We start from the raw sequence: 23,336 nt of genomic DNA, 5'->3' as shown, positions 1-23,336 counted from the left end.
CAAGGAAAAGTGGAACTTGTCTGGTCATTTTTGTAGAAATATTAAATATGTGAAACATGTAATCTTGATACTCCTGAAGAACATAGGAAATGATTTACTTTCCATTGGCAGTCATGAGAAATAGATTTTATAGTTATCAAGGAAACTAGGAGAGCTTTTCAAGGGCAACTTCAGGTCATTGAATCTTAAAGTAAATTTGCCTTCTCTAGTTAGATGAGCAAAGGACTAGGTGTTCTGGGTAGCTCACCAACTGTGTGCTCAGACTTCTTATTCTTAAAAGGGAGCATCTCAGCATTTTGTTGATGGTACAGTTTACTGTGTTTTCTTTATATAAATGATATTAATTCCTTACATAAATTATACACCTTTCCTCTAAAGAATATAAGTAAGTTTTAACAAAGAAACGTTTCTTAAAGAGTGTATCAGCAATACAAGAAGAGTTAGCGTTAAAAGGAATAAAACAAAAACAAGAATAACGAAGAGTGTAATGTAAATTCAAATGGCAATAAGCTAAAAGTTAGTTTTAAATTTAAATCAGTATTAAGCTTCTTAAATCAATAAAATTTTCCTCCATACTTTTAAAGCCAGACACAAGCGCCATCTTTCTAGGAAATGTTCTCTGATCCCTCTATTTTCCGACTGCCCCTTCATCCCAGAATTGTATAGTCCTTTGATCATCAAGTCGGCAAGCATTAATCACACACTTACTGAGTGCCAGGGACTGTGCTGGAGATGCAGAGCAAGGCAGCAACAATCCTTGCCCTCCAGGACGTCACCCTTTAATGGGGGAGACCACAAGTAAACCACTATGTACGAATAAGATATAAACAGGATAAATTAAAGATAATCTCCGAGGGAAGGCATTATCATTAAGGGGGATCGGGAAAGGCTTCTTGGAAAAGGTAGGCTTTTAGCTGAGACTTGAAGGATGGAGGCAAAGATGAATGAGGAGGGAGAGAATTCCAAGTTTGGGGGACAGCCAAAGAAAATGCGTGGAGTTGGGAAATGGAGAGTATGTTCTAAGAGCCGCAAGGAAGCCAGCTGTGTTAGGGCACAAACCTTGTTATAGAGAAACTTGTTTTCTCCCCAAGCCTTAGTATAGCACTTTAGACTCATGTCCTCTGGAACACCGGGCTTGGGATCATTCTGCTCAAGTTAGATCTCATGCCCTTCAACCCAGAGCCGCATGTGCTTTCTCTTGGTCTCAGTGCAGTATTCACGAGACAAGTTTCTGCTTGATACCTGGCCCCGTAACTGGCACACTGTAGGTATTTAATAAGGCTTGTTAGTTAATTGATTAATATCTGTCCACTTACTGGACTCCCTTTAGTTTTTCCCTGGTGGGAATGGGTGGATGATGACGAGTTTGTACAACTCTGACTCACTTAAAAGTCAAAAGTCAAGACATCATCATGTGATGCCAGTGGTCCTCTTCAAAAGGAGGAACTACAACAGGGATGCAAACCAAAGACACCACTCCTGTCCTCCAGGAGCTTATTGTCTGATAGAGGAACACAGTACATAAAAGGAAACCATAAAGATGGAGGAGGAGAGGGTACCCAGCTGGAGGCATGAGGACTGGGGAGTGGAATCCGAAGACTATAGCTGAGCCTCTTTATCTGGAGGTTTGGGGGGGTCTTTGTTCTGTCCTCTAGCCCCCCAATTAGAGGGGGAGACGATACTGACAATACTGATGGGGTTTGAGTACCAAAGCTGAAAGAATCTTGGTAATAATGTGTTTCCTGGTGATGAGCTTTTTGGAGGTGGAAGTGGGGTGTAATGATGGCGGTAGAGTGGAATGTGGGGAGTACAACTGATGGGAAATGGACCTTCCAGTCTTCTTAGATCATGTGGTAGATTTCTAGCAGCACAATGGATCCCATTATCCTAGGTCCCAAACAGATTAGTAGAAGTCATTGCTGCTACAATAACAGTAACTCACTTTATAGAGTATGTTTAAGCTTTGCAAAGCTGCTAATGTGAATTGATAGAGGGAGTTTTTCCTACCAGGAGTATCTACACTAACAAAATCCCAGGACCAAACAAAATCAAGGTTTGTAAGGTACTGTCCTCATAATCTGAGCGTAGGCAGTGAAAGTGTTCCTTAGTGCTGTTTTACAGATCAAGAAACTGAGGCAAGGTTAAGCAACGTTCCTGCTCACATAGTTTTTCTATATCAGAGCCAGTAATCCACCCTTGGTCTTCATATTTCAAGTCAGATGTTCCTTTTACTATACTACTCTACTCTTACATGCTCTCTCTCTCCATATATATATATATATCTCACTATATAGTATCTGCTATCCTACCCTGTTTCTCTTACCATCTGGGTCATGCTTACTTTGCTTTGTATTGATAGATTTTGCCTGCCCCACAACCACCACTCTAGGTAGTATCTTAAAAATAAACAATTAAGCAGAACCACTAAATAAAGCAATTCTGACAAACTGGGCATGTAGCTCTCCTCTCTTGTAGTCTGCCATTTGTAAACAGAAAAGATGTGTGTTTTAGCCTCAGTCATATAGAACTAACATTGACCTTTGTATATGACCTAAGTATTTTTGCCTTCTACTGTCTTCATTGACATTATTGTAGTCAAATGTATTGTTCTATTACCTCTGCTTTTTGTTTACCAATAGGTCTTATGAGTCTTCCCATGTTTTTCTGATTTCTTCATATTTATCATTTCCTACAACAACAATATTCCCTTCCATTTAAATATGACAGCTTGTTCTGCCATTCTCCTATCTTTTGGTATGACATTTGTTTCCGCCATCTTGCTATTACAAATAGTCCTACTGTATTTTGGTATGTGTAGGACCTTTCTTTTTGACACTGATCTCCTTGGAGTATTAACCCATTATTGGGCCTGCTGAATTATAGGGTCTAAACAGTCAGTAACTCTTCCCACATAATTTCAAGTATTTCTAGAGCTGTTATTTGTGCCAATTCACAGCTCTACCAACAGTGAATTAATGTGCCTGACTTCCCACAGCTCCTCCAACATGGGCTTTTTCCATCTCTTATCATCAGTGCCAGTTTGACAGGTGTGAAGTGATATTTCAGAGTTGTTTAAATTTGCATTTCTCTAGTGATTTGGAAGATTTCCTCATATGCTTGTTGATAATTTGTGTTTCTTCTTTTGAAAACTTTGTTCTTGTGTATCCTCTCAGACTCTGTTGATATGCTGGCTCTTTTTATTGAAATGCTGTTTGTTTTCCCCACTTTGTTCTTTGTGGCAAGATGATGATGCCCAGGCATCCCCTGTCCATGACATATAGTCATAAAGAGTTGAGTATTTCTCCAATTATTTAGATTTTCATTTATTTCCATAAATATTATTTTGTAGTTATATTGGCACATTAGTTCTTTTTATGTCTTAATAACATACATCACAAATATCTTATGCATTTTGTAGTTATTTTATATGGAATTTTTCTATCTTTTCCCCTTGGCTTCTATTGTTAATATTCAGAAATCTTATTAAGACATGGATTTATCTGTATACTCTTATCTTGAAGAAGCTATTGCCTCAACTAACTAGTTTTTGTTGTTGATTCTTTAGGATTTTCTAAGTAAAAATTATATATAAAAAATATAAAAATTTATGTTGCCTACAAACAGGGATAATTTTGTCTCTTTGTGAATGCTTTTTTCCTAATTTTCTTATCTTTCTGATTACAGCTAGCATTTCAAGTACTATGTCAAATAGTGGAGGCGGTGAACATCTTTGTTTGATCTCAACAGGAAAGCTTAGAGTGTTTCTTCCTTACAAATAATGGTCACTCTTGGTTTTAGGTCAATGCTTTTGATCCTCTTAAAGAAAAATCCTTCCATTTTTATACTTTTTAGCATTTCTAACACAAATGTGACCTATATTTTGTCAAATACTTTTTCATTTGCTTATTATGGAGTGTTTGTTGATTTGACTATTACTGTATTGAGCTATGCTAATTATATTCCACATGTTGAATTATATTTGTATCCCTGCTATAAATCCAAGTGGGTCATAACAATTTTTTTTGTTATATTGTAGTATTCTCTTTGTTTAAAATGTCTTTCAAGTGTTTTGTTTTTTTTTATCAATATGCATTAGTGATATTGGGCATGGTTCTCTTTGGATTTATCCTTCCATGAGTTTGGTGTAAGGATCATATTTGTCTTAGAAAAGGAGTTTGAGGTAGTGCCCTTTTTCTCCTTTCCTCTTATGCTCCCACTCATCTTATAGTAGTAGTAATAGCAATAGCAACCACTAGCATTTGTATGGCGCCTGCTATATGCCAGGCACTGCACTAAGTGCTTTGCAAATATTATCTCATTTGATGCTTACAATAATCTCTGGAGGTAGGTGCTTTTATTATCTGTATTTAACAGTTGAAGAAACTGAGGCAGACAGATGAACACATCCTTAGGGTCACATATCTAGTAAGTGTCTGAAGCAGAATTTTAACTCAGGTCTTCTAGATTCGAGGCCCAGTGTTGTATCTACTGTTTCACCTAACTGGCATCTTGTACTTATGAAAGCAATTTTTTTTAACCCATAAGTGTAAGACTTTATTTTTCTCCTTGTTAAATTTGCATTAATTTGCTTCAGGCCAGGTATGCAGATTTCTTCTCAGATAAAATGAATAGATTCTAAGGAAGGGCTTGAGAAGATTTCAAAGGAATCAGGTTCTCACACTGTAGTAGTATCCAGGTTTTTGCAGCTCCATAACTTTCTTGGCTGGTTCTGATAGTTGAGTCAAATGTTCCTAAGATGGGCCTCCTTTTTAGGGTCTGCTTTGTATCTGGCCTTTCCCTGGGCTTTGTGGCTAGATTAAATTCAGTTCAGCCGACATTTATAAAGTGCCTACTATGTGCTAAATTGTCCTAGGTGCTGGTCATCCAAAAAAACACCGCAGCAAGCTCAGGTATTACATGTAACACAAGAAGGAGGGAGGGAAGGACAGTGCGTCATCAACAGGTGGTATGAGAGACAGCTTCACAGAGCAGAGAACATCTGAGCTGGTCCTTGGAGAACACCAAAAGGTGGAGATTGGAGGATGGCTTCTGGGGCCATTCTGGTTAGAAAGTGGAATACGTGAAAGGGAAGAGCGCGAAATAAGGCTGGGAAGGTAGGCTGGGGGTGGATTGTGGAAAGCTTTAAATGCCAGGCTAAGCAGTTTTATATCTTATGCCAGAGGCAATGGGAAGTCACTGACAACTTTTGAGTGGGAGACATAAAATGGCAGATCTATGCCTTAGGAAGATTCTTTAGCCCCTGTGGGAAAGATAGGTTGGCAAAAGGAAAGACTTGATGCGGGGAGCCCACATGGGAGGCTATTTGTGTATCAGGTCAGTTGAGAGGAACAAAGGGTAGTAGTTGCATGAGTGGAGGGAAGGAAATAGAGATGGAAGACCAGTGTCAGTGGAGTAGGTACAAGAGTTGGCAAGTGACCAAATGGGGAAAGCGAGGAAAGGGATGAGCCCGAGCTGCCTCCAGACCTCAGTAACTGGGGAGATGGCAGTACATTCAAAAGTCATATGAACTTAGGGAAGAGCCACAGGTTTGGCGGCAAAGGTAACAAGTTTCATTTTGGCCATGTTAAGATCACCTAATCAGTCAATAAGCACTTATTAAATACCTTTGTTCCAGACGGTATGCGATGTGATCTGTATACAAGGGCCAAAGTGAAACAGCCCCTGACCTCCAGAGCTTCGAGGCCATGTGGGCTGCTGGACTTGGAGCTCCAGAGTCACTTAGCTGCTGTACAGCTAGGTGGTACAGTGGGTAGAGTGCCCACACCTGGAGTCAGGAAGACTCATTTTCCTGAGTTCAAATCTGGCCTCAGACACATAGTAGCCGTGTGACCCTGGGCAAGTCACTTAACCCTGTTTGCCTTGGTTTCCTCATCTGTATGGAGAAGGAAATGGTAAACTACTCTAGTATCTTTACCAGGATAACCCCAAATGGGGTCATGGAGAGTTTGGATGTGACTGAAAAACAACTGAACAATAACAACAACAAAACAGAAATAAAAACAGCATCCGCCTTCCAGGGTTGTTGGGCAGGTCCGACGAGGTAATAGCTATGAAGCACTTGGCCAGCTTCATACAAGGCTTGTGTAGTGCCTTATGCGAGGCACTCTATAAATGTGATACATCATTATTCTGTTGAGAGTTAACACAAAATAGATAGAAAGATTATTGGGTGGGAAGGGCTAGCTCCCTCTCTATCACCTGGAATATTCAGAAAGGCTGCCTGTAAAAGGTGGCATTTGATCCATGTCTCTGAGGAAAGTAGGCCTTCTCAAAGGTAGAGAAGAGAAAGAAGTGTGTTCCAGGGCCCAGGCACCGAGCGGGAGCATGAAGAAGGCCAGGTGGCTCTGAGAATCTGTGAAGTGGACTAGCAGACGCCGTGCCTGTTCCTAGAGAACCACCAGGCCGGCGTAGTCAGACCTGCCCTTGAGCAGCGATGGATTGACAGGACGGGTTGGAGAGGGAGACACCATTCTACCCCTCGGTCTCAGTGCTGGCATGACCCCACTGTAATGGGCTGGCCACAAACCCGAAGCCCTCCAAACAAGGCCAACCCCACAATGCATTTGGGCAGATTGATGACTGTGATAGAGGAAGGTATTGCTGGTCATCCTCCCGCTTCTATCCAAGTAATGGTCTTTGAAGGCTCTCCCAAACACTCCATAGGGATTGTCTGTCTAACCCGAGTGAACTCGTCAGGAATCATGGCCAATCACTCAGCCAGTCAGTGGGCTTTTATTAAGAGGAGGGGGCCGTGACAGAGCCCATGTTTCTATCCATGCTCTAAGAGGACGGGGGATGGATGATCATCCTACAGGTAGGAGGAGGACTAGGAGAGAGCAGGGTCACAGATGCCAAGGGAGGAGCCAGCGTCCAATAGCATGAAATCTTAGCTACAGAGAAGCAGAGAACTGAGGGAAGACCTTTGAAAGAGATGGCAATTTCTAGGACAGTAGCTTGAAGGCTGAGCTGTAACTTCCAGGGGGCGCTTGGGTCACAAAGCACCAACGCCTGGAGGTGGCTCAGGTGTGGTACATTTTTCACTGTCCTCCCCACACCTTGCCTGACGTTCTTGGCTGGAACTCCAACCCCTCAGTGTCCCGTGACCCCAATGCCCACTTTTTTTTTTTTTTTTGGAGAGAAGATAATTCTATTGGTTCTGCTAACTCTTTCCAATTATCCCTTGTTGAATTAACTGAATGAGTAGGATGATGGCCTAATTGTGTAACTCCCGTAGAGGGGACAGAGACATTCTGGACTATTGTAGATTCCCAGGATTTTGAGTTTTCATTCATCTCCCGAGGCAAGGAAATGACAAGTGTTTTGAGACTCAAGCAGAAGAGAGACAACCCACATAGAGAAAGGCGGTGGCGGCATTTCTCCCCTCTTTTCAGCGGCAGTGGCAATGCCCACGTTTTGTAGGCCTCAGCTTTAGCCCCTTCCAAACCCAAAGGTGGGAGGGTCAGGCTGCCCCTCCTTCTGATACAGCTATAAATGTGCCAGAAATGCCATCCATGTGACCTTCTAACGGCTTTTATCCAACTGAAAATGTTCCTAGTTATGGCTCAGAGAAAAAGCTTTTTTTCAGGATGGGAAGGGTGGGAACAAAGGGTAAACCTGGACATGTTTGTATTGAGCAGGAAAAGAGCCAGTTAAATAGGAAGAGATTGAAGATATGAGTGAGTGAGAGAGAGAGAGAAGAAGGAGGAGGAGGAGGAGGAGGAGGAGGGATTCTCCTAGGGACAGTAGGATAGGGGACTGAAGGCACAGGTGAGGGTTTGGCCTTGGTGAAGAAAGACTGTGAACTCTCTTGTTCCCTTTTGAAAGATGTGTAAACAGTGCTAGAATGCATTATTGTCTTTGCACTGATGCTCAAGCTCCTCTAGGGAGGAGCTTTGTCCAAAATGGGAACTAATACCCAGAATTCTTAAATTGATCTGGAAATAAGTTTGTTCCGTTGCATTAAAAGTGTTTAATTAATCTATGATAATTTTTTGTTAATTATCAGGTAGATAAAAGTAATTGTTCTTAGCACCGGACATCTCGCTTGTCGCTCTACCATTATTAATAGCTCATAAAAATATTTAATCAATGCTAATCCATTACTTAAAAATATCACCAAGTCATTTTTCACCAACCTGGCTAATGTGGAAATATGTTTTGCATGATTTCACATGTATAAGTGATATGTTGTTTGCCTTCTCAGTTGGGGGGGGGGAGGTCCTAGAGGGAAGAAGAGAATTTGGAACTTAAAATTGTTTTAAAAATGTTAAAAATAATGGTTTTTTTTTAAGATCCCTAAAATTAAAAAGATTGTTTCATAAAAGACTATTATTATTCTTGCCACTCAGGAAAATTATGTTCCCTATCTGGTAATGTACTGGAATTTTGTAAATATTTTAAAAGCCTTACCTCATTGTTTATAACATGCCTATAAGTTTTGACAGGTAAACTTTTCACAGCTTCTGGAGAGACTAGGTCAGGATCACATGATAAATAGTGATATAAACAATATTATATCCCTTCCAATTGGCTCCTCCCTACAGAAGCATCACTGTGAATGCTGAAACAACAAGGTCTGTAGTTGGTCATTTGAATATTTGTTTTTGCACGTGTGGGTTTTCTGAGAAAAGGGGCCCCTTGGGGGAATCTGGAGATAGCATCTCTCAATTCTAAGAATGTCGAGGTTAAGTGGATCTTATCATGCTTGGTGCATTTAGTTCTCTTTTTGTTTATTTCTTCACACAGATTGATAGAACTCCATTCTCCTGATAGCAGAAATACTTTGATTCTTCGCTGCAAGGACACTGCCACCGCCCACTCGTGGTTCATAGCCATCCACACCAACATCATGGCTCTCCTCCCCCAGGTGCTGGCTGAACTCAATGCCATGCTTGGTGCTACCTGTGCAGCCGGAGGCAGCAAGGAGGTCAAACACATTGCCTGGCTGGCAGAACAGGTATGCTGAGATGTGGGACAGTGCTTGTTAATAGAGAGCTTTCTCATGCAGGATGAGGATTGTAAAACGGTCTATCCCAAGCACCTCTGGTATTAACATTAAGGCCAAACATTAGTTGTTCAAGGGATGATTTATCCAGTTTGGGATTACTTGTGCTCTTGGCTTCTCCTCCATCTCTAGCTGTCTGCCTGTTGTCTGTTTTCACTGTGTATTAGCATCTCTACCAGAAAGGTAAGCAAGGGTAAATGAAGACTTACTAATACATATTCTACTCAAGAACTGGTAGAGTGGAGAAAGACTATTTGTATCACATATCATCAGTAAAAACCTGGTATCCAAAATAGATAGGGAATCATCAAAAATATGCAACTTGAAGAGCCATTCCCAAGTAGGTAAATGATTAAAGGATGTGAACAAACAATTTGAAAAAAAAATTGCAAAATGTAAATTAAATCCTTAAAATATTCTCTAAATCACTAACAGAGAAATGTAAATTTTTTAAATCCTGAGGTTTCACCTTATTCTACAAAAATATGGGAGCAGGCAGAGATGGTGGGGCTGTGAGAAGACATGAATGCACACACACAGAGGCATTGTCGGTGGAGCAGCAAAGTTGTTCACTCCTTCTAGATTTTTCATTTGGGAATTGTACAAAAAAAGAGTGGCTAACCTATCCATACTCATTGATCTAGCAACCCCACCATATACTTCAAGGAAGTCAAAGACAATGTGTGTGTGCGTGCGTGTGTGTGTGTACACACACACCCCTCTCCCCCAAATATCCATAGCAGTTCTTGTTGTGATCACAAGGAACTAGAATCATGGTGGTTTCCCATTGGATTGGAGAAAAGCCAAAAACATGCTGCATGTGATATTATTATGCAATGAGAAATGAAGAATATGTGGAATTCTGGAGGAGAGTGTGGGAAGCAACTGGGATATAAAAACAAAAGGCATCAGTAAAACCTTTTTAAATATAAAGAGCGGATGCAGGGGAAATAACTTGAGATTTGGAGTCAGATGATCTGGGTGTCATGTACCACCCGGGCGCCTCCGGCAAGTCACTCCAGGTCTCCAGTTACTAAGCAGGTATGTGGGATTGAATGAGATGTCCTCTAAAGACATCCCCATCCCAGCTCTAAATCTATGACCCTGTGAGCCGTTTTTAATAAAAGCTGGCTGAGGGAAGTAATCAACATGGTAAGTTTGGGGGTTTGTTCGTTTATCAGTGCCATCTCAGGATTCAGTATCCAGGGTAAAGATTTCAGGGCTGTTTGCCCACTTTGGCTCACTTCTTTTATTTTAAAATGCATGTTGACATTTATTATTCCAGCCTGGAAAAATATCCCTTATCATATTTCACACAGCAAAAAAACACTTTAAAATTTTACTTGTCAAATAAATGATAATCTAAGCAAGACCTTACTTAAGGAATCTTGTCACAACAACTTCTTTTGGGTTCTGATCATTTTAAGGCCATTGGGCTGTAAAGAAATACCAACCAAGTATCTCTTTTTTTAATCTGAAAGTTGTTTTTCTGCAAGGTAGAATATGTTTGCTTGACTCAGGTGGTAACATTTGGAAAAGATGTCCTATTGAAATAGGCAGACTTTACATTTCTCATTATAATCAAGAGAGATGGAATGGTTGCTGCCTTCTTGAAGCTGTCCGTGGTTTTTCCACACATTTCAATAGAATGTCCCCGAGGCGTTATTGAGGGCATGAAGTCATCCGAATCCTTGGCTAAGCCAGGTGTCTTGGACAGTTGTCAAAGGAAGATCCAAACTCTGGAAACAAGTTTTTCATCCTTGAAAGGATGAAACAAGTTTCAAACAAGTATTTCATCCTTGACTGTTACGTACAGAGCCACGACCTGGTCTGTAGCATGCCACCAGTTTCTTTGCCTCCTAAGTGTTGACTGCTTGGGGAAGCTGGTCCAGTCCCTAGGGATACTGAAGATGACCGCTTGACTCACATCCGTCTCTGAATGAATTAAACGCCTTCATTTGGTACTCAGTCTTATCTGTGCTCCTTCTAGATCGTGATGAGAATATCCTTCCCTCCTCCATTAGTTCTGTGTCGGGAAGCCCTGGGGGTGTGGAATCAGGCCTCGGCGCTCCCCCAGCCTTGTAGATTCCCCCCGCATTTGGATCCAACCAGTCTTGAGCAAAGTTTCTGCTGGCAGCATTCATTTACAAAGAGCCAGGCTGGTCAGGATTCCGGAGTCCAGGCTAACTTGGATCATTCATTTTCCTAAAGAGTGAAACTTGATCTGAGCCTTAGCAATGTGAGCTGGCATAGCTGTTCTGCCAGAGGAAGTCTGCCGAGCCTCGGGAGGGATTGAGTGTGCTGGGTTCCTTCTCCGCTTCCTTTTGGATTAGTAAAGCGTCCCCTCTTCTCCTTTCCAAAAGCTTCTGTCAGCTTTTTGTGGTTCCTGAGATAGTGGAGCATAAAGTTTCAGTGCAGCCCCAAGACCTGTGCCAGATTTGTTCTCATGCTGAATTTCCAGTGTAGCCTGTGACCTCAGATACAGCCCTGTGGCCCTGGCCTGTCTCAGCAGGGCCTCCAGGTTTAGTGTGTTTTCTCCTATCCAGTCAGGGCCCAGGTCTGCTTCCTTTAGAGTTAGACCCATTGTTTTCTGTTTACTGTCAAGTAATCTTTGCATGGCCCAGTTTTCAGCAAACTTAATTTTTTCTGTTACATTTGTTGATTTGATTATTTTTCACATTCTTTTTTTTTTTTTTTAATTTTGACTTCCAAATTCTCTATCTCCCTCCAGCACCTCCCCCACCCATTGAGAAGGTAAGCAATATAGTATCAGACATTTATATTTAAAAATAAAGTTTTGGGAGCAGCTAGGTGGCGCAGTGGATAGAGCTCTGGCCTTGGAGTCAGGAGGACCTGAGTTCAGATCCGACCTCAGACACTTGACACTTACTAGCTGTGTGACCCTGGGCAAGTCACTTAACCCTGATTGCCTCACCAAAAAGCAAATAAATAAATAGATTTTTTTCTGGGCATCAAATATGGGGAGGGGAGGGCACTAAACAGGTTCTTCTAGACTCAGTGACTTGTGAAAGGTTGTTTCCTGTCATGATTACCAGAGGATTCTGAAGCTCCTTGTTAGTTTTCATTGTTAGTATGTCATCGCTAACTTCACCAAGTAGAATAACCTTCTGGCATAACTGCTATTGATAACATGCAAAGAATGCAAAAAAAACCCCACAAAGGTGAACTTTTAAAGGATGTGATGCTGATGGGTGCACGCGTGGATTGTCAAGCCTTTTTGTATCTCTAGGGGAAGTTTTTGTTGGAGATGTTTGGGTCCTTCCTCTTTTACCAGGAACACAATTCTTGGGAACCAAATTCCCCTTCTCACGTGGGTTTCTTTCCCTGTCTTTTGAGTATTAGTCCAAATACCAGTTCTTCTGGTAATTACCTTCATCTGTGCAGTCACTCTATTCTTTAGCTTATGTGCCGAATTGTCTAACCCAGGCCTGCACAACCTGCAATCCCTGGGCTCTTTCTGGCATACCAAAGGATTTCCTCTACATTTTTCTGTGGCCACTGGAAATCCTTTGGCATGCTGCAAGCGACCAGCAGGCCAGATTGTGCAGGCCTAGTCTAACTACTTGATTCAGTCATATTGTATGGGTATAAGTGGTCTCCAATGCAAAACCATATGAATGAATGATTCAATAAAACATTTATTAAATGCTTACGATGTGCAAAGCACAATGCCAAGTGCTGGAGATACAAATAGAACAGTCAGACAGTGCCTGCTCTCAAGGAGCTTACATTTTAAAGAGGGAGACAAACAAATATGGAAGATTTCAACTGCAAGTCAGATGGAAGGTCCCATGTTCCTTAGCGGGCAACAGTGAAGCAATGGCAATATCTCTTTTAAAAATATTTTCAATCAGCAAAAATCTGCCTTCTCACCCCCCTTCCAAATGGAGAAATGATTTTTTTTTAAAATTCCTGTCACAAACATATAGTTGAATAAAACAAATTCCTGCACTGACCATGTCCAAAAAAAAGTGTTTCTGTTTTTTGTTGTTTGGTTGTTTTTTTTTTTTTTAGTGAAGCAGTTGGGGTTAAGTGACTTGCCCAGAGTCACACAGCTAGTAAGTGTTATGTGTCTAAGACCAGATTTGAACTCAGGTCCTCCTGACTCTAAGACAAGTACTGTATGCACTGCACCACCTAGCTGCCCCAAAAAGAGTGTTTCTGCACTTTGACTCTTTCACCTCTCTGTAAAGAGATAGGTCTTCTGTCCTTTAGAATGCCTAAGTTTTTCCAAGTTGTTGTCTTTACAATATTGTTATTGTGTGAATTGTTCTCTTGGTTCTGCACACTTCACTTTGCATCAGTTCATGTAAGTCTTCCCATGTTTCTCTGAAACCATTCCCTTTGCCATTTCTGCAGCACAGTAGTATCTCATCACATTCATATACCATCATTTGTTCTGCCATTCCCCAGTGAATGGGCACCCACCTCCCCTTAGTTTTCAGGTCTTTCCTGCCACAAAAAAGGGTTATATATATATTTTGTACATTTTTAGAGTTCCACTTTGCTGGGAATTAATCCGTCTGTTAATCTCCCCTCCCTCCCACTCCCTTCTCCTTTAATTCCTTTCCTTATTTCCCTGTTGAGTGAAATTTCTGACCCCAGGTGTGTGTTTGTGGTCTTCCCTCTTCCGATTCGTTCCGATGAGAGCGAGGTTCAAGCGTCACCCCCGTCTCCACCCTGTTTGGTGTTTGTATAGACTTCTACTTGTGCACTCAATTGTGAGATAATTTTCCTTTCCCCACCCCTACATTCATTTTCCCATCCCTTTACATTCTTCTTTTATCATCACGATAAAACAACCATTCCCAGACCTCACATCTATTTTGATGGAGGCTCTTTTGTGACTCAGAGTTCAGAGGAGACACACATATCAGCTCCCCATGTTAAAATTAAGCAGTTTGTCCTTGTTTAGCCTTATGATTGCCCATTCCTGTTTGTCTTTTTATGCTTATCTTGACTACTGTGTTTGCACTTCAAAGTTTCTACACAGTTCTGGTCTTATCAGGAATACTTGGAAGTCCTCTGTTTCAATAAAGGTAGATTTTTTTTCCCCCTGTAGATTATACTTAGCTCTTCTCAGTCATTCTTGGTTGTAACTCTATGTCTTTTGCTTTCTGGAATATAATATTCTAAGTTTTCTGCTCCTTTATAGTGGTAGCTTCTAAGTTGTGTGTGGTCCTGACTGTGGCTCCTTGGTACTTAAATTCTTTCTTTCCGGCTATTTGTGATATTTTTTCTTTGACCTGGAAGGTCTGGATTTTGGCTATAATGTTCCTGGGAGTTTTCGTTTTGAGATTTCTTTCAGGAGGTGACCAGTAGATTCTTTCTATTTCTTCTTTGCCTTCTTGGACAGTTTTAAGATTTCTTAAAACATGATGTTTGGGCTCTTTTTTTGGTCATAACTTTCAGAGAGTAAAATGAATCTTAAATTTTCTCTCCTCAGTCCTTTTTCCAAGTCAGTTGTTTTTGCTATGAGAACTTACATTTTCTTCCACTTTTTAATTTTTTCAGTCTTTTGACTTTGTTTTAATGCTTCTTGTCTTATGGAGTCATTTGCTTCTGTCTGGTCCATTCTGACTTTCAGGGAATTTGTTTCTTGGGCAAGATTTTGTGCCTCATGCTAAGCTGTTGATTCTTTTTCCAATTCGTTGTTTCATAGTTCTCATTTCTTTTCCATTTGTAAAATGAAAAAATCTTGAAGTAAATAATCATTCCCAGTTTCTTCCCCCACTCCTCAGTGGAGAATTTTTGTATTGTATTTGCTTCCTACAAGGTACAGCTATGCAGAAAATTCCTATATCGTAATGTTTTTATTTTATCGTATGCATATGACCATCTATCTAATCTTTACATTAATTTTATTGCATTTGATAGTTGTTCTCATTTTAAACTGTTGAAAGCTCCTGAATTCTAAATCCTGGAAATTTTCTTCATGAATGTATATATAAATCCAAGATTGGTGTTACGGTTCCATTAGCTTTTTATCATCTTTTTTGTAGTATACTAGAGTTGACCAAAAATTTCAGAACATTACTTTGAGATTTTCTGTTAGAGGACCTAAAAAGAGAATGAGTAATTGTTTGTCTTATCTCTCCGTGCTTTAGTTCTAATAGGTTCCATTTTTGGGGAAATGCTGTTGTAGAAGGCTATCACATGGGGCAGATATGTAAGTGTGTGTAGGTGTTGTAAGATATGCAAGCTCAATCTCCAACATTAATATCTCTTTGTTCAGTGAGAAACTTAAATTATTGAGCCCCTGGGCTGCCCACAGCACAAGGCACAGGCTCAGTATAGCAGTCTGCATTTTAACCAAACCAAAAGCAAAGGTAGCCTTATAAGGAGGCAGCCAGCACTGGATCTGAGTTCAAATTCATTTAGACATTTACTACCCTGGGCAAGTCATTAACGTCTGTTTGCCTTAATCCACTGGAAAAAGAAATGGCCAACCACATCAGTATATTTGCCAAGAAAACCCTGTGAATAGTGTTGGCATGCTATGGTCTAAGGGGTCACAAAGATGTGGACACAACTGAACAACTAACCAAGAAGAGTCATTAAGCCAGAACTTCATTTTCTAAATGGTGGCACCTCTGTTTAAGGCACACTCAAGTGCTTCATTGCCGGAGGTGAGCCTGGACTCTCAAAGATTATTCCAATAGATTGCAAGTTTTGATGATCCTACCCAAGTCCTCTGAGCGGAGTACAGGCCGTGGATGGTGGCACCATTGCATCTTCTGAGGTCACCAGAGGTTTGGACAGCAAAGGATGGCCCTGGGGGAGCCATAGAAACTGAAGAAAACTGTTTTGAGGTGTAGAGAGGTTCTGACCTGGACCAGTGGGGGGAACACCTGTACCTGTCAGAAACCTATGAACACAGACCTGAAATGCTCAGGTGTTCATTTGCCTTACTCCAAGATTAAAGAGAAACAAACCCCTGGATTCTGAAGCTTAGGAATGATCATTTCTTTTTCTTTAGACTTACCTGAGAAAAAATGTTCTTTGTCCTCATGCTGGACATTGCTTCCCTTGGCAAATACTTTTCAGACCCCAATGTTTTTAATGGAATAAATAAATTGAATTTAGATGTTTCAGAGGCATATATTTTAACCTAGACTATCTCAAATCTTCTCCCCCCAAAAAATTTTAAATAGATTATTGTAATTTTTGCTAGAGTACTATTTTTTCCCTCTAAGGAGAGAGAAATTTTGCTTTATCATCTTTTCCTTCTTGGGATGCCACATGTCTTAAGCATAAAGGCTTTTGGGTTAATATCAACTCCTTTAACTAAACTTAACTCCTTAGGGGAGGACCCAAAAAATACTAAGGAGCATTTTTAGACTTGGCAGCTTGAGATACTGGTAAAAGCAAAAGACTTGAAGTCAGTAGACCCAGTTTCAAGTTCTGGTTCTGACACCTTTACTGGCTGTGGGACCCTGAGCAAAGCAAACCTTTACCTCAGTTTCCTCATGCATAGAATGGACACAATAATCATTATTCTATGTACTAAAACAGCTTATTTTGAGGAGAGTACTTTGTAAACATTAAAAAGCCATCACCCTGTGAGTTGTTAGTATCTCTGTGTATGTCAAATAAAAAAATCACTCCTAGATTCATAGTTGGGGAAAACATCAAAATTATAGTTACTTCTGAAGTACACAATTTTTTTTTTTTGGTAGCCATATCTTTTATTTTTTAAAAATAATATTTTTGGGGGCAGCTAGGTGGCACAGTGGATAGAGAACCAGCTCTGGAGTCAGGAGGACCTGAGTTCAAATTCAGCCTCAGACACATAACACTCACTAGCTGTGTAACTCTGGGCAAGTCACTTAACCCCATTTGCCCTCACCAAAAAAAAAAAAAAAAAAAAAATTCTTCCCATGTAAGGACATTTTAAGCATTCTTTTTTTTTTTTTTTAATTCTGAGTTCCAAATTTTCTTTCTCCCCTCCCTCACCTCCCTGAGGTACACAATCCTGAGAACATATTCATCCAGGCATAGTTGACAATAAGATCTAGAGGACTAAATTTAAAATTCACTAGTAGGTTTATACCCCGGCATGGTCAATTATAAGAAGAAAGTCCCCATACTCACCAAACTATTTATAGCAGCACTTTTGGTGATAGGAAAAAAAAATTTAAAACAAAGTAGATGCCCATCAACTGACAAACAGCTAAAAAGATTGTGGTACATTAATGCAATGGCATATTACTCTACTGTAAGAAATGATGAGCATAATGAATACAGAGAAGCACAGAAAGATTTACAAAGCATGATGCAGAAGTAAGTAAGCAGAGCCAAGAAAGTACAGATAGCTGCAGCAATATCAGTAGGAAGAACACCCACAAAACAATCAAAAGTGAGTTACAAAGAATTAGCCTGGCTCCAGTGAAGAGACATGAGAACTTTCCCTCACCCCGTCCCTTTGCAGTGTTGGGAGGGCCACAGGTGTGGCACATATTTCCAGCCTTTTCCAATATGTTCATTAATGTTGTTGAGGGTTTTTTTCCCCCTTTTCCTTTTTTTTTCTTTAAAAATACTATCGTGGGGGCAGCTCGGTGGCATAGTGGATAGAGCCCCAGCCCTGAAGTCAGGAGGACCCGAGTTCAAATCCGGCCTCAGACCAAACACTTGACACTTAGGAGCTGTGTGACCTTGGGCAAGTCACTCATCCTCTGTTTGGGAGGCAGCTAGGTGGTTCAGTAGATAGGGTGCTGGGCCTGGAGTCAGGAAGACCTGAATTCATCAGATCCTTATTAGCTGTGTGACCCTGGGCAAGTCATTTAACCTGTTTGCCTTAATCCACTGGAGAAGGAAATGGCAAACCACTGCAATATCTTTGCCAAGAAAACCCCATGGACATTATGATCCATGGAGTCATAGAGGGGTTTTTGGAGTTTTCCTTGTGTTTTTGTGTTCTAGATATCAGTTGTCTGAGGCTTGGGATCTCATTCTGGGGAGCCTTTTGTTACCTGTCCCCTGTGATATCTCTTCTAATGAAGCACCTCATAAGTCTAAAGCTTCCCTCAGTTCCCATATTGGTCTTTTGCTCCTCATTAATTTTAAGAGCTGTGATGAGCTTTAAAATGGTCACTAAATGGGAGGGGCCAATGTACAATTCTTCACTCTTTAAAAATGAACATGAATTACTTGTTTGTGGTTAGACTTGGGAAATGAGTGATTGTATACAGGAAGCTGTGTGCAGACCAGTTTGATTGCAGTGGAAGGAAAGTAACATGAAATAAGACCAGAAGGCAAAGAATGAGAAATGGTGGAGGTTCCTTCCTATCAATTGAGGAATGAATGAACAAGTTATGGGTCATGAATGTGATAGAATACTATTGTGCTGTAAGAAATGATGAAGGGGATGGTTTCAGAAAAACCTGGGAAGACTTGTATGACCTGATGAAGAGCGAAGTGAGCAGAACAGGAGAAGAATTTAAATAACAGTGTTGTAAAGACAGACAGCTTTAGGGGCTGTGATCAACATAATGGCCAACCGTAATTCCAGAGGTCTCAAGATAAAACATGGTACTCTGCCTCCTGATAAAGACATGATAGACTCAAAATATGGACAAGACTGTCTTTTTTTTTTTTTTTTAATTTGGCCAACCTGGGAATTTGTTTTGTATAACAATACAGGTTTGTATTTGTCTAGGGGATTTCCTTTTTCTTGCTTTCTCAATAGGGGTGAGGGGGGAAGAGTATCAGACAATACTGATCTAAAAATAAAATAAAATTTAATAAAATAAAAAGAAACAACTCTAGTAGGAGCTTCATAGTGGAGGGTCTTAAACACTGCACTGAGGATTTTGTATTTTATCCTGATGGCAACAGGGAGTCAGGGAAGATTTTTAGTAGCAGGATGGCATGGTTAAATCTATATTTTAGAAATACCAATTTATCCATTTTGTGGAGGAAGGGTTGAAAAAGGAGAGATACCGGAAATGGTGAGACCAGTTGAAAAAGTATTGCAGTAGACAGAGGTGCACAAAGATGAAGGCTGGAGAGAAGAGGCTTATAAGAGATATATCATAGATTGGATACAGGAGAAGAAGGAAGGGGACGAGTCAAGGAATACTCTGAGGATAGATTTGGAAGACTGGAAAATTAGTGGTACCCTTAACAGAAATCGGGAAATTTGAAGAAGGGGCAGGTTTAGAGGGTGAAGACAAGGGGTTCCATTTTGGACGTAATGGAGTTCAATGGAGTTCAGTTTGTGACATCCAGCTGGAGATTTACTGATTTAACTTTTCTTATATGCTTTACTATTAATAGTTATTATAGTTTACCACTAAGAAGACGAGGACCTCAACAGTGAGAAGAATATAAGGTCAAAGATTTAGAGTTGAAATGGACCTTAGAAATCATTTAGTCCAATCCTTTCATTTTTACTGAGGAAGAAATTGAGGCCCAAGAGACTTTCAGTGACTTACCCAAGGTCACCCTAGTAGTATGTGGCAAAGCTGAGATTTTTACTCAGGACTTCTGAATCCAAATCTAGTACTCTTTTCCTTGCATGCTGGACTTGGCTTGTGTGATTTCTTACCATCTATTCTTTGACCTTTGATAGGATAGGATAAATCTCTCATAAACAGGGTTTTGATGTTTTTAATGCTCTCCAGAAATAACGGCACCACATGTGAGTGAATCATGTTATAATTTCTTAGCTGATAAATGAACATGATCTTCCCAAGATGTTCTTTGGAATCCTTTTGACAGAAGCTTAGATTATAGGTTTCTTTAATGACAGGGTTTTGTATGTCTGTCTTTTGCACAGAAGGTACTCAGTCTTTTCCTCCAACATTCCAGTACTAGGAACCATTCTAAACAGATTACCACACTTTGGTGAAGGGCTAGTGTGGTATAAAATTGTTAGAGAAATAGGAAAAAGTATTCCATTTCCCAAGATACTCTGTGGAAATTGCTGATTATAGGGCCAGGGAAGGGGAGAATAAATTGTAGAGACTGATAGCTTTGTGGAGAAGCTGCTATTCCCTTTTCCCACTTTTTCTTCACTTCTTCGGGTTTCTTTTTAAGATAAGGTTTTTTTTTCTTCCCCTGATCTTAATGCCACATAGACAATGAATAGCAGGACTGTTTACCAGTTGCATGGCTGTACAGGCTATTTCCCTTTCTCTGTTTACCGTTTAACAATCCATTTATTTTGATGTTTCAGGCAAAACTAGATGGTGGAAGGCAGCAGTGGAGACCAGTCCTGATGGCTGTGACTGAGAAGGATTTACTGCTCTATGACTACATGCCATGGACAAGGGACGCCTGGGCATCACCATGTCATAGCTACCCTCTTATTGCCACGCGGTAAGACACATACCTCCATGGAAATCTATCTTACCCTATAGAAAAATAAGGGGGGAAGGGGACAAGAAAGCAGGGAATTGATAGAGGGGAGGGCAGATTGGGGGAGGGGAGATTGGCGGAGGGGATAATCAAAAGCAAACACTTCTGAGGAGGGACAGAGTCAAAAGAGAGAATAGAGGGGGCAGCTAGGAGGCGCAGTGGATAGAGCACCGGCCCTGGATTCAGGAAGACCTGTGTTCAAATCCGGCCTCAGACACATAACACTTACTAGATGTGTGACCCTGGGCAAGTCACTTAACCCCATTGCCTAGCCAAAAAATGAAAATAAAAATTAAAAAAAAAACTAAAAAAACCAAAACAAAAGAGAGAATCAAATAAATGGGGGGTAGGATAGGATGAAGGGAAATATACTTAGTTTTTCACAACAGGACTACTATGGAAGTGTTTTGCATAACTACACATCTATAACCTGTATCGAGATGCTTGCCTTTTCAATGAGGGTGGGTGGGGAGGGAGGAAGGGAGAAAATTTGTAACCCAAAGTTTTAAAAACACATGTTAAAAAAATTTTTTTTTAATTTTTAAAAATTAAAAAAAAAAGACACATACCTCCAAATAAATTGGGTCCAACTCTCCCAAGGAATTTTTAGACTGCATGATGAATTTTAGTGCCATCATTGCTTTTTAAGTAACTAGTCTTCTTATTTTAAGCAAAAGTGTGGCTTTTGAACTCTATCTATCATATTACAGAGCCTGTTTCAAGCCAATGTGCTTCTGTCTTTCCTGTCATTTTTAGGTGTGAAATAAGCTTCTTTCTAATCTTGAAGGGATCTACTATTCATTAAATTTTTAAAAACAGCTGCTCTTTTAAGAGCTGTCTAGGTCACTAAGATAAGAGAATGACGTGATCACTATGTCATTGTCTGTGACTGGAAAACCACTGAAATTTTGATAGCCTTCAGGTTGAATGATGAAAGCATTTCATCTAGAGTGCAGTAATGTGAATAAACCACATGACTTAGCCCATATATCCTTTAGCTTCTCTTTCTAATATAAAAGCATATAATTTTGGCTCCATAAAATAAACATTGACTTCATTGTGAATAAAACCAGCAAGATGTTCTGGGCAGTCCAGACATAGAGAATTGGGAGATGTAGATTTGAGAACTGTGGGGTCCAAAGTTGCCCAACCTACAATAAAAGAAATGAAGCAGATCTCTGAGCCAATAGTACTTTATTAAAGGGTCCATGGCCCCTCTAATGAAGTTGACTTCAGATCTTCCTCACAATCTCAGATGCCCCCTTCCTCCAGGGCTTCAGTTTCATAGTCCTTGATACCCAGATGGTACAGAAGAGTCAAAGGAAAATGCATCTCATTGGTTGATGGACCTTGACCTTGATGCAGACTAGGAGGGTCTGCATAAAATACATAATCCCATTGGTTGGCAAATGAGCTTATGAGCAGGCCTTAACAGACCTATCTTGACCTTTCAGGGGGTCCTACTGAGCCAACAAGCAGACCCATGGACTGGACTGATAAAAAGATGTCAACACATCTACAGGGGCTGATGAGCTAGTAGAAAGGCAGGCCACAGGCTGACACACAGAAGGGGTCATTTATTGGCCAAACACTCGTGGCCATCTCTCCATGTTGGGCAGTAGAGGGATGATGAGGGATGGAGGGGCAACAAAAATAGCTGGGGGACTTTCCATTTCATTGAATCACTCTGCCACACTAGACTTGTTCACTTTAACGAGGAAAAACAAGGGTGGTGATCCTCTGATTAGTTTCCTATGATTAAGCAAGTGAATTTATAATCTGCACTTCACAACTCTGGGGCCTAATATGCAGAGTTTATAATCACTACCTGTATGGAATCATATCAAACTGATGAATAGTGAGCGGAATAAAATAGGGGTCCAATTAATCATCTATCAAAGAACTGCAGATTTTTTTAGTGCAAAACTTCTTTAAAATAAAAAAATTCCATTTTATTTTCAAGTCCCCAATTCTCTCCCTTTTACCTTCTCCTCTCCTCATTGAGAAAACAAGAAAAGCCCTTGTCACAAACATGTATAGTCAAACAAAACAAATTTCTGTGTTGATCCATAAACAAAAAAAAGAAAAATATGCCTCACTCTGCACCGGAGCTGGGTAGCATGTTTTATCATGAATCCTCTGGAATTTTAGTTGATCATTTTGTTTATCAGAGTTCCTAAGTCTTTCAAAGCTTTTTGCCACTGAAATATTGTTGTTATTGTATAAATTGTTCTCCTGGTTCTGTTCATTTCACTTTGCATCTGTTCATACAGGTCTTCTTAGGTTTTTCTGAAACCATTCCCTTCATCATTTCGTACAGCACCATAGTATTCCATCACATTCATGCACCATTACTTGCTCAGCCATTCATGCCCCAATTGATGGATACCTACTCTATTTCCAATTCTTTGCCACCACAAAAAAAGCTACTATAAATACATGGTGTCTTTCCCCCTCTTTGTTTGATCACTTTTAAGCACAGACCTAATAGCAATATTGCTAGGCCAAAGGCTAATGATGCACAGTTTAACAGTTTGGGGGCATAGGTTAAAAATTTCTTTCCCAAACGACTGGACCAGTTCACAGCTCCATCAGCAGCAAAGGAGTGTGTCCGTTTTTCCCACAGACCCTTCAGCATTTGTAATTTCCTTTTTTTTTTTTTTTTGGGTCAGCTTTGCCAGTCTGATGGGTGTGAGTTGGTACCTTAGAGCTGTTCTAATTTAATTTAAATTTCTCTAATTATTTGTGATTTTGAGCATTTTTCTTATGAATATTAATAGCTTTTATTACTTCTTCTGAAAACTGCCTATTCATATTCTTTGACCATTTATCAATCAAAGAATGCAGGCTAAAGTTTCTTAAATGATAATACTCAAATATGGCCAAACTAGAATATGTATATCCATTTGTTGCTATGTCTCAGATAAAC

General features: G+C 40.2%; 1 protein-coding gene across 1 annotated transcript in view; it reads left to right on the top strand.

The window, feature by feature from the left end:
- SNTB2 (syntrophin beta 2) overlaps window positions 1-23,336 on the top strand; it is a 110,233-nt gene that overhangs the window by 68,914 nt on the left and 17,983 nt on the right. The window contains exons 3-4 of the mRNA XM_027846514.1: window positions 8,767-8,977; window positions 20,226-20,368. Of these exons, the coding sequence (XP_027702315.1) occupies window positions 8,767-8,977; window positions 20,226-20,368 (354 nt within the window). The remainder of the gene's footprint in view (window positions 1-8,766; window positions 8,978-20,225; window positions 20,369-23,336) is intronic.

This window comes from Vombatus ursinus, unplaced genomic scaffold, assembly GCF_900497805.2.
Source record: "Vombatus ursinus unplaced genomic scaffold, bare-nosed wombat genome assembly UNPS02005286.1, whole genome shotgun sequence".
Classification (NCBI taxonomy): Eukaryota; Metazoa; Chordata; class Mammalia; order Diprotodontia; family Vombatidae; genus Vombatus; species Vombatus ursinus.
The sequence above is the reverse complement of the archived record's forward strand: the minus strand, read 5'-3'. Positions and strand labels throughout refer to the sequence as shown.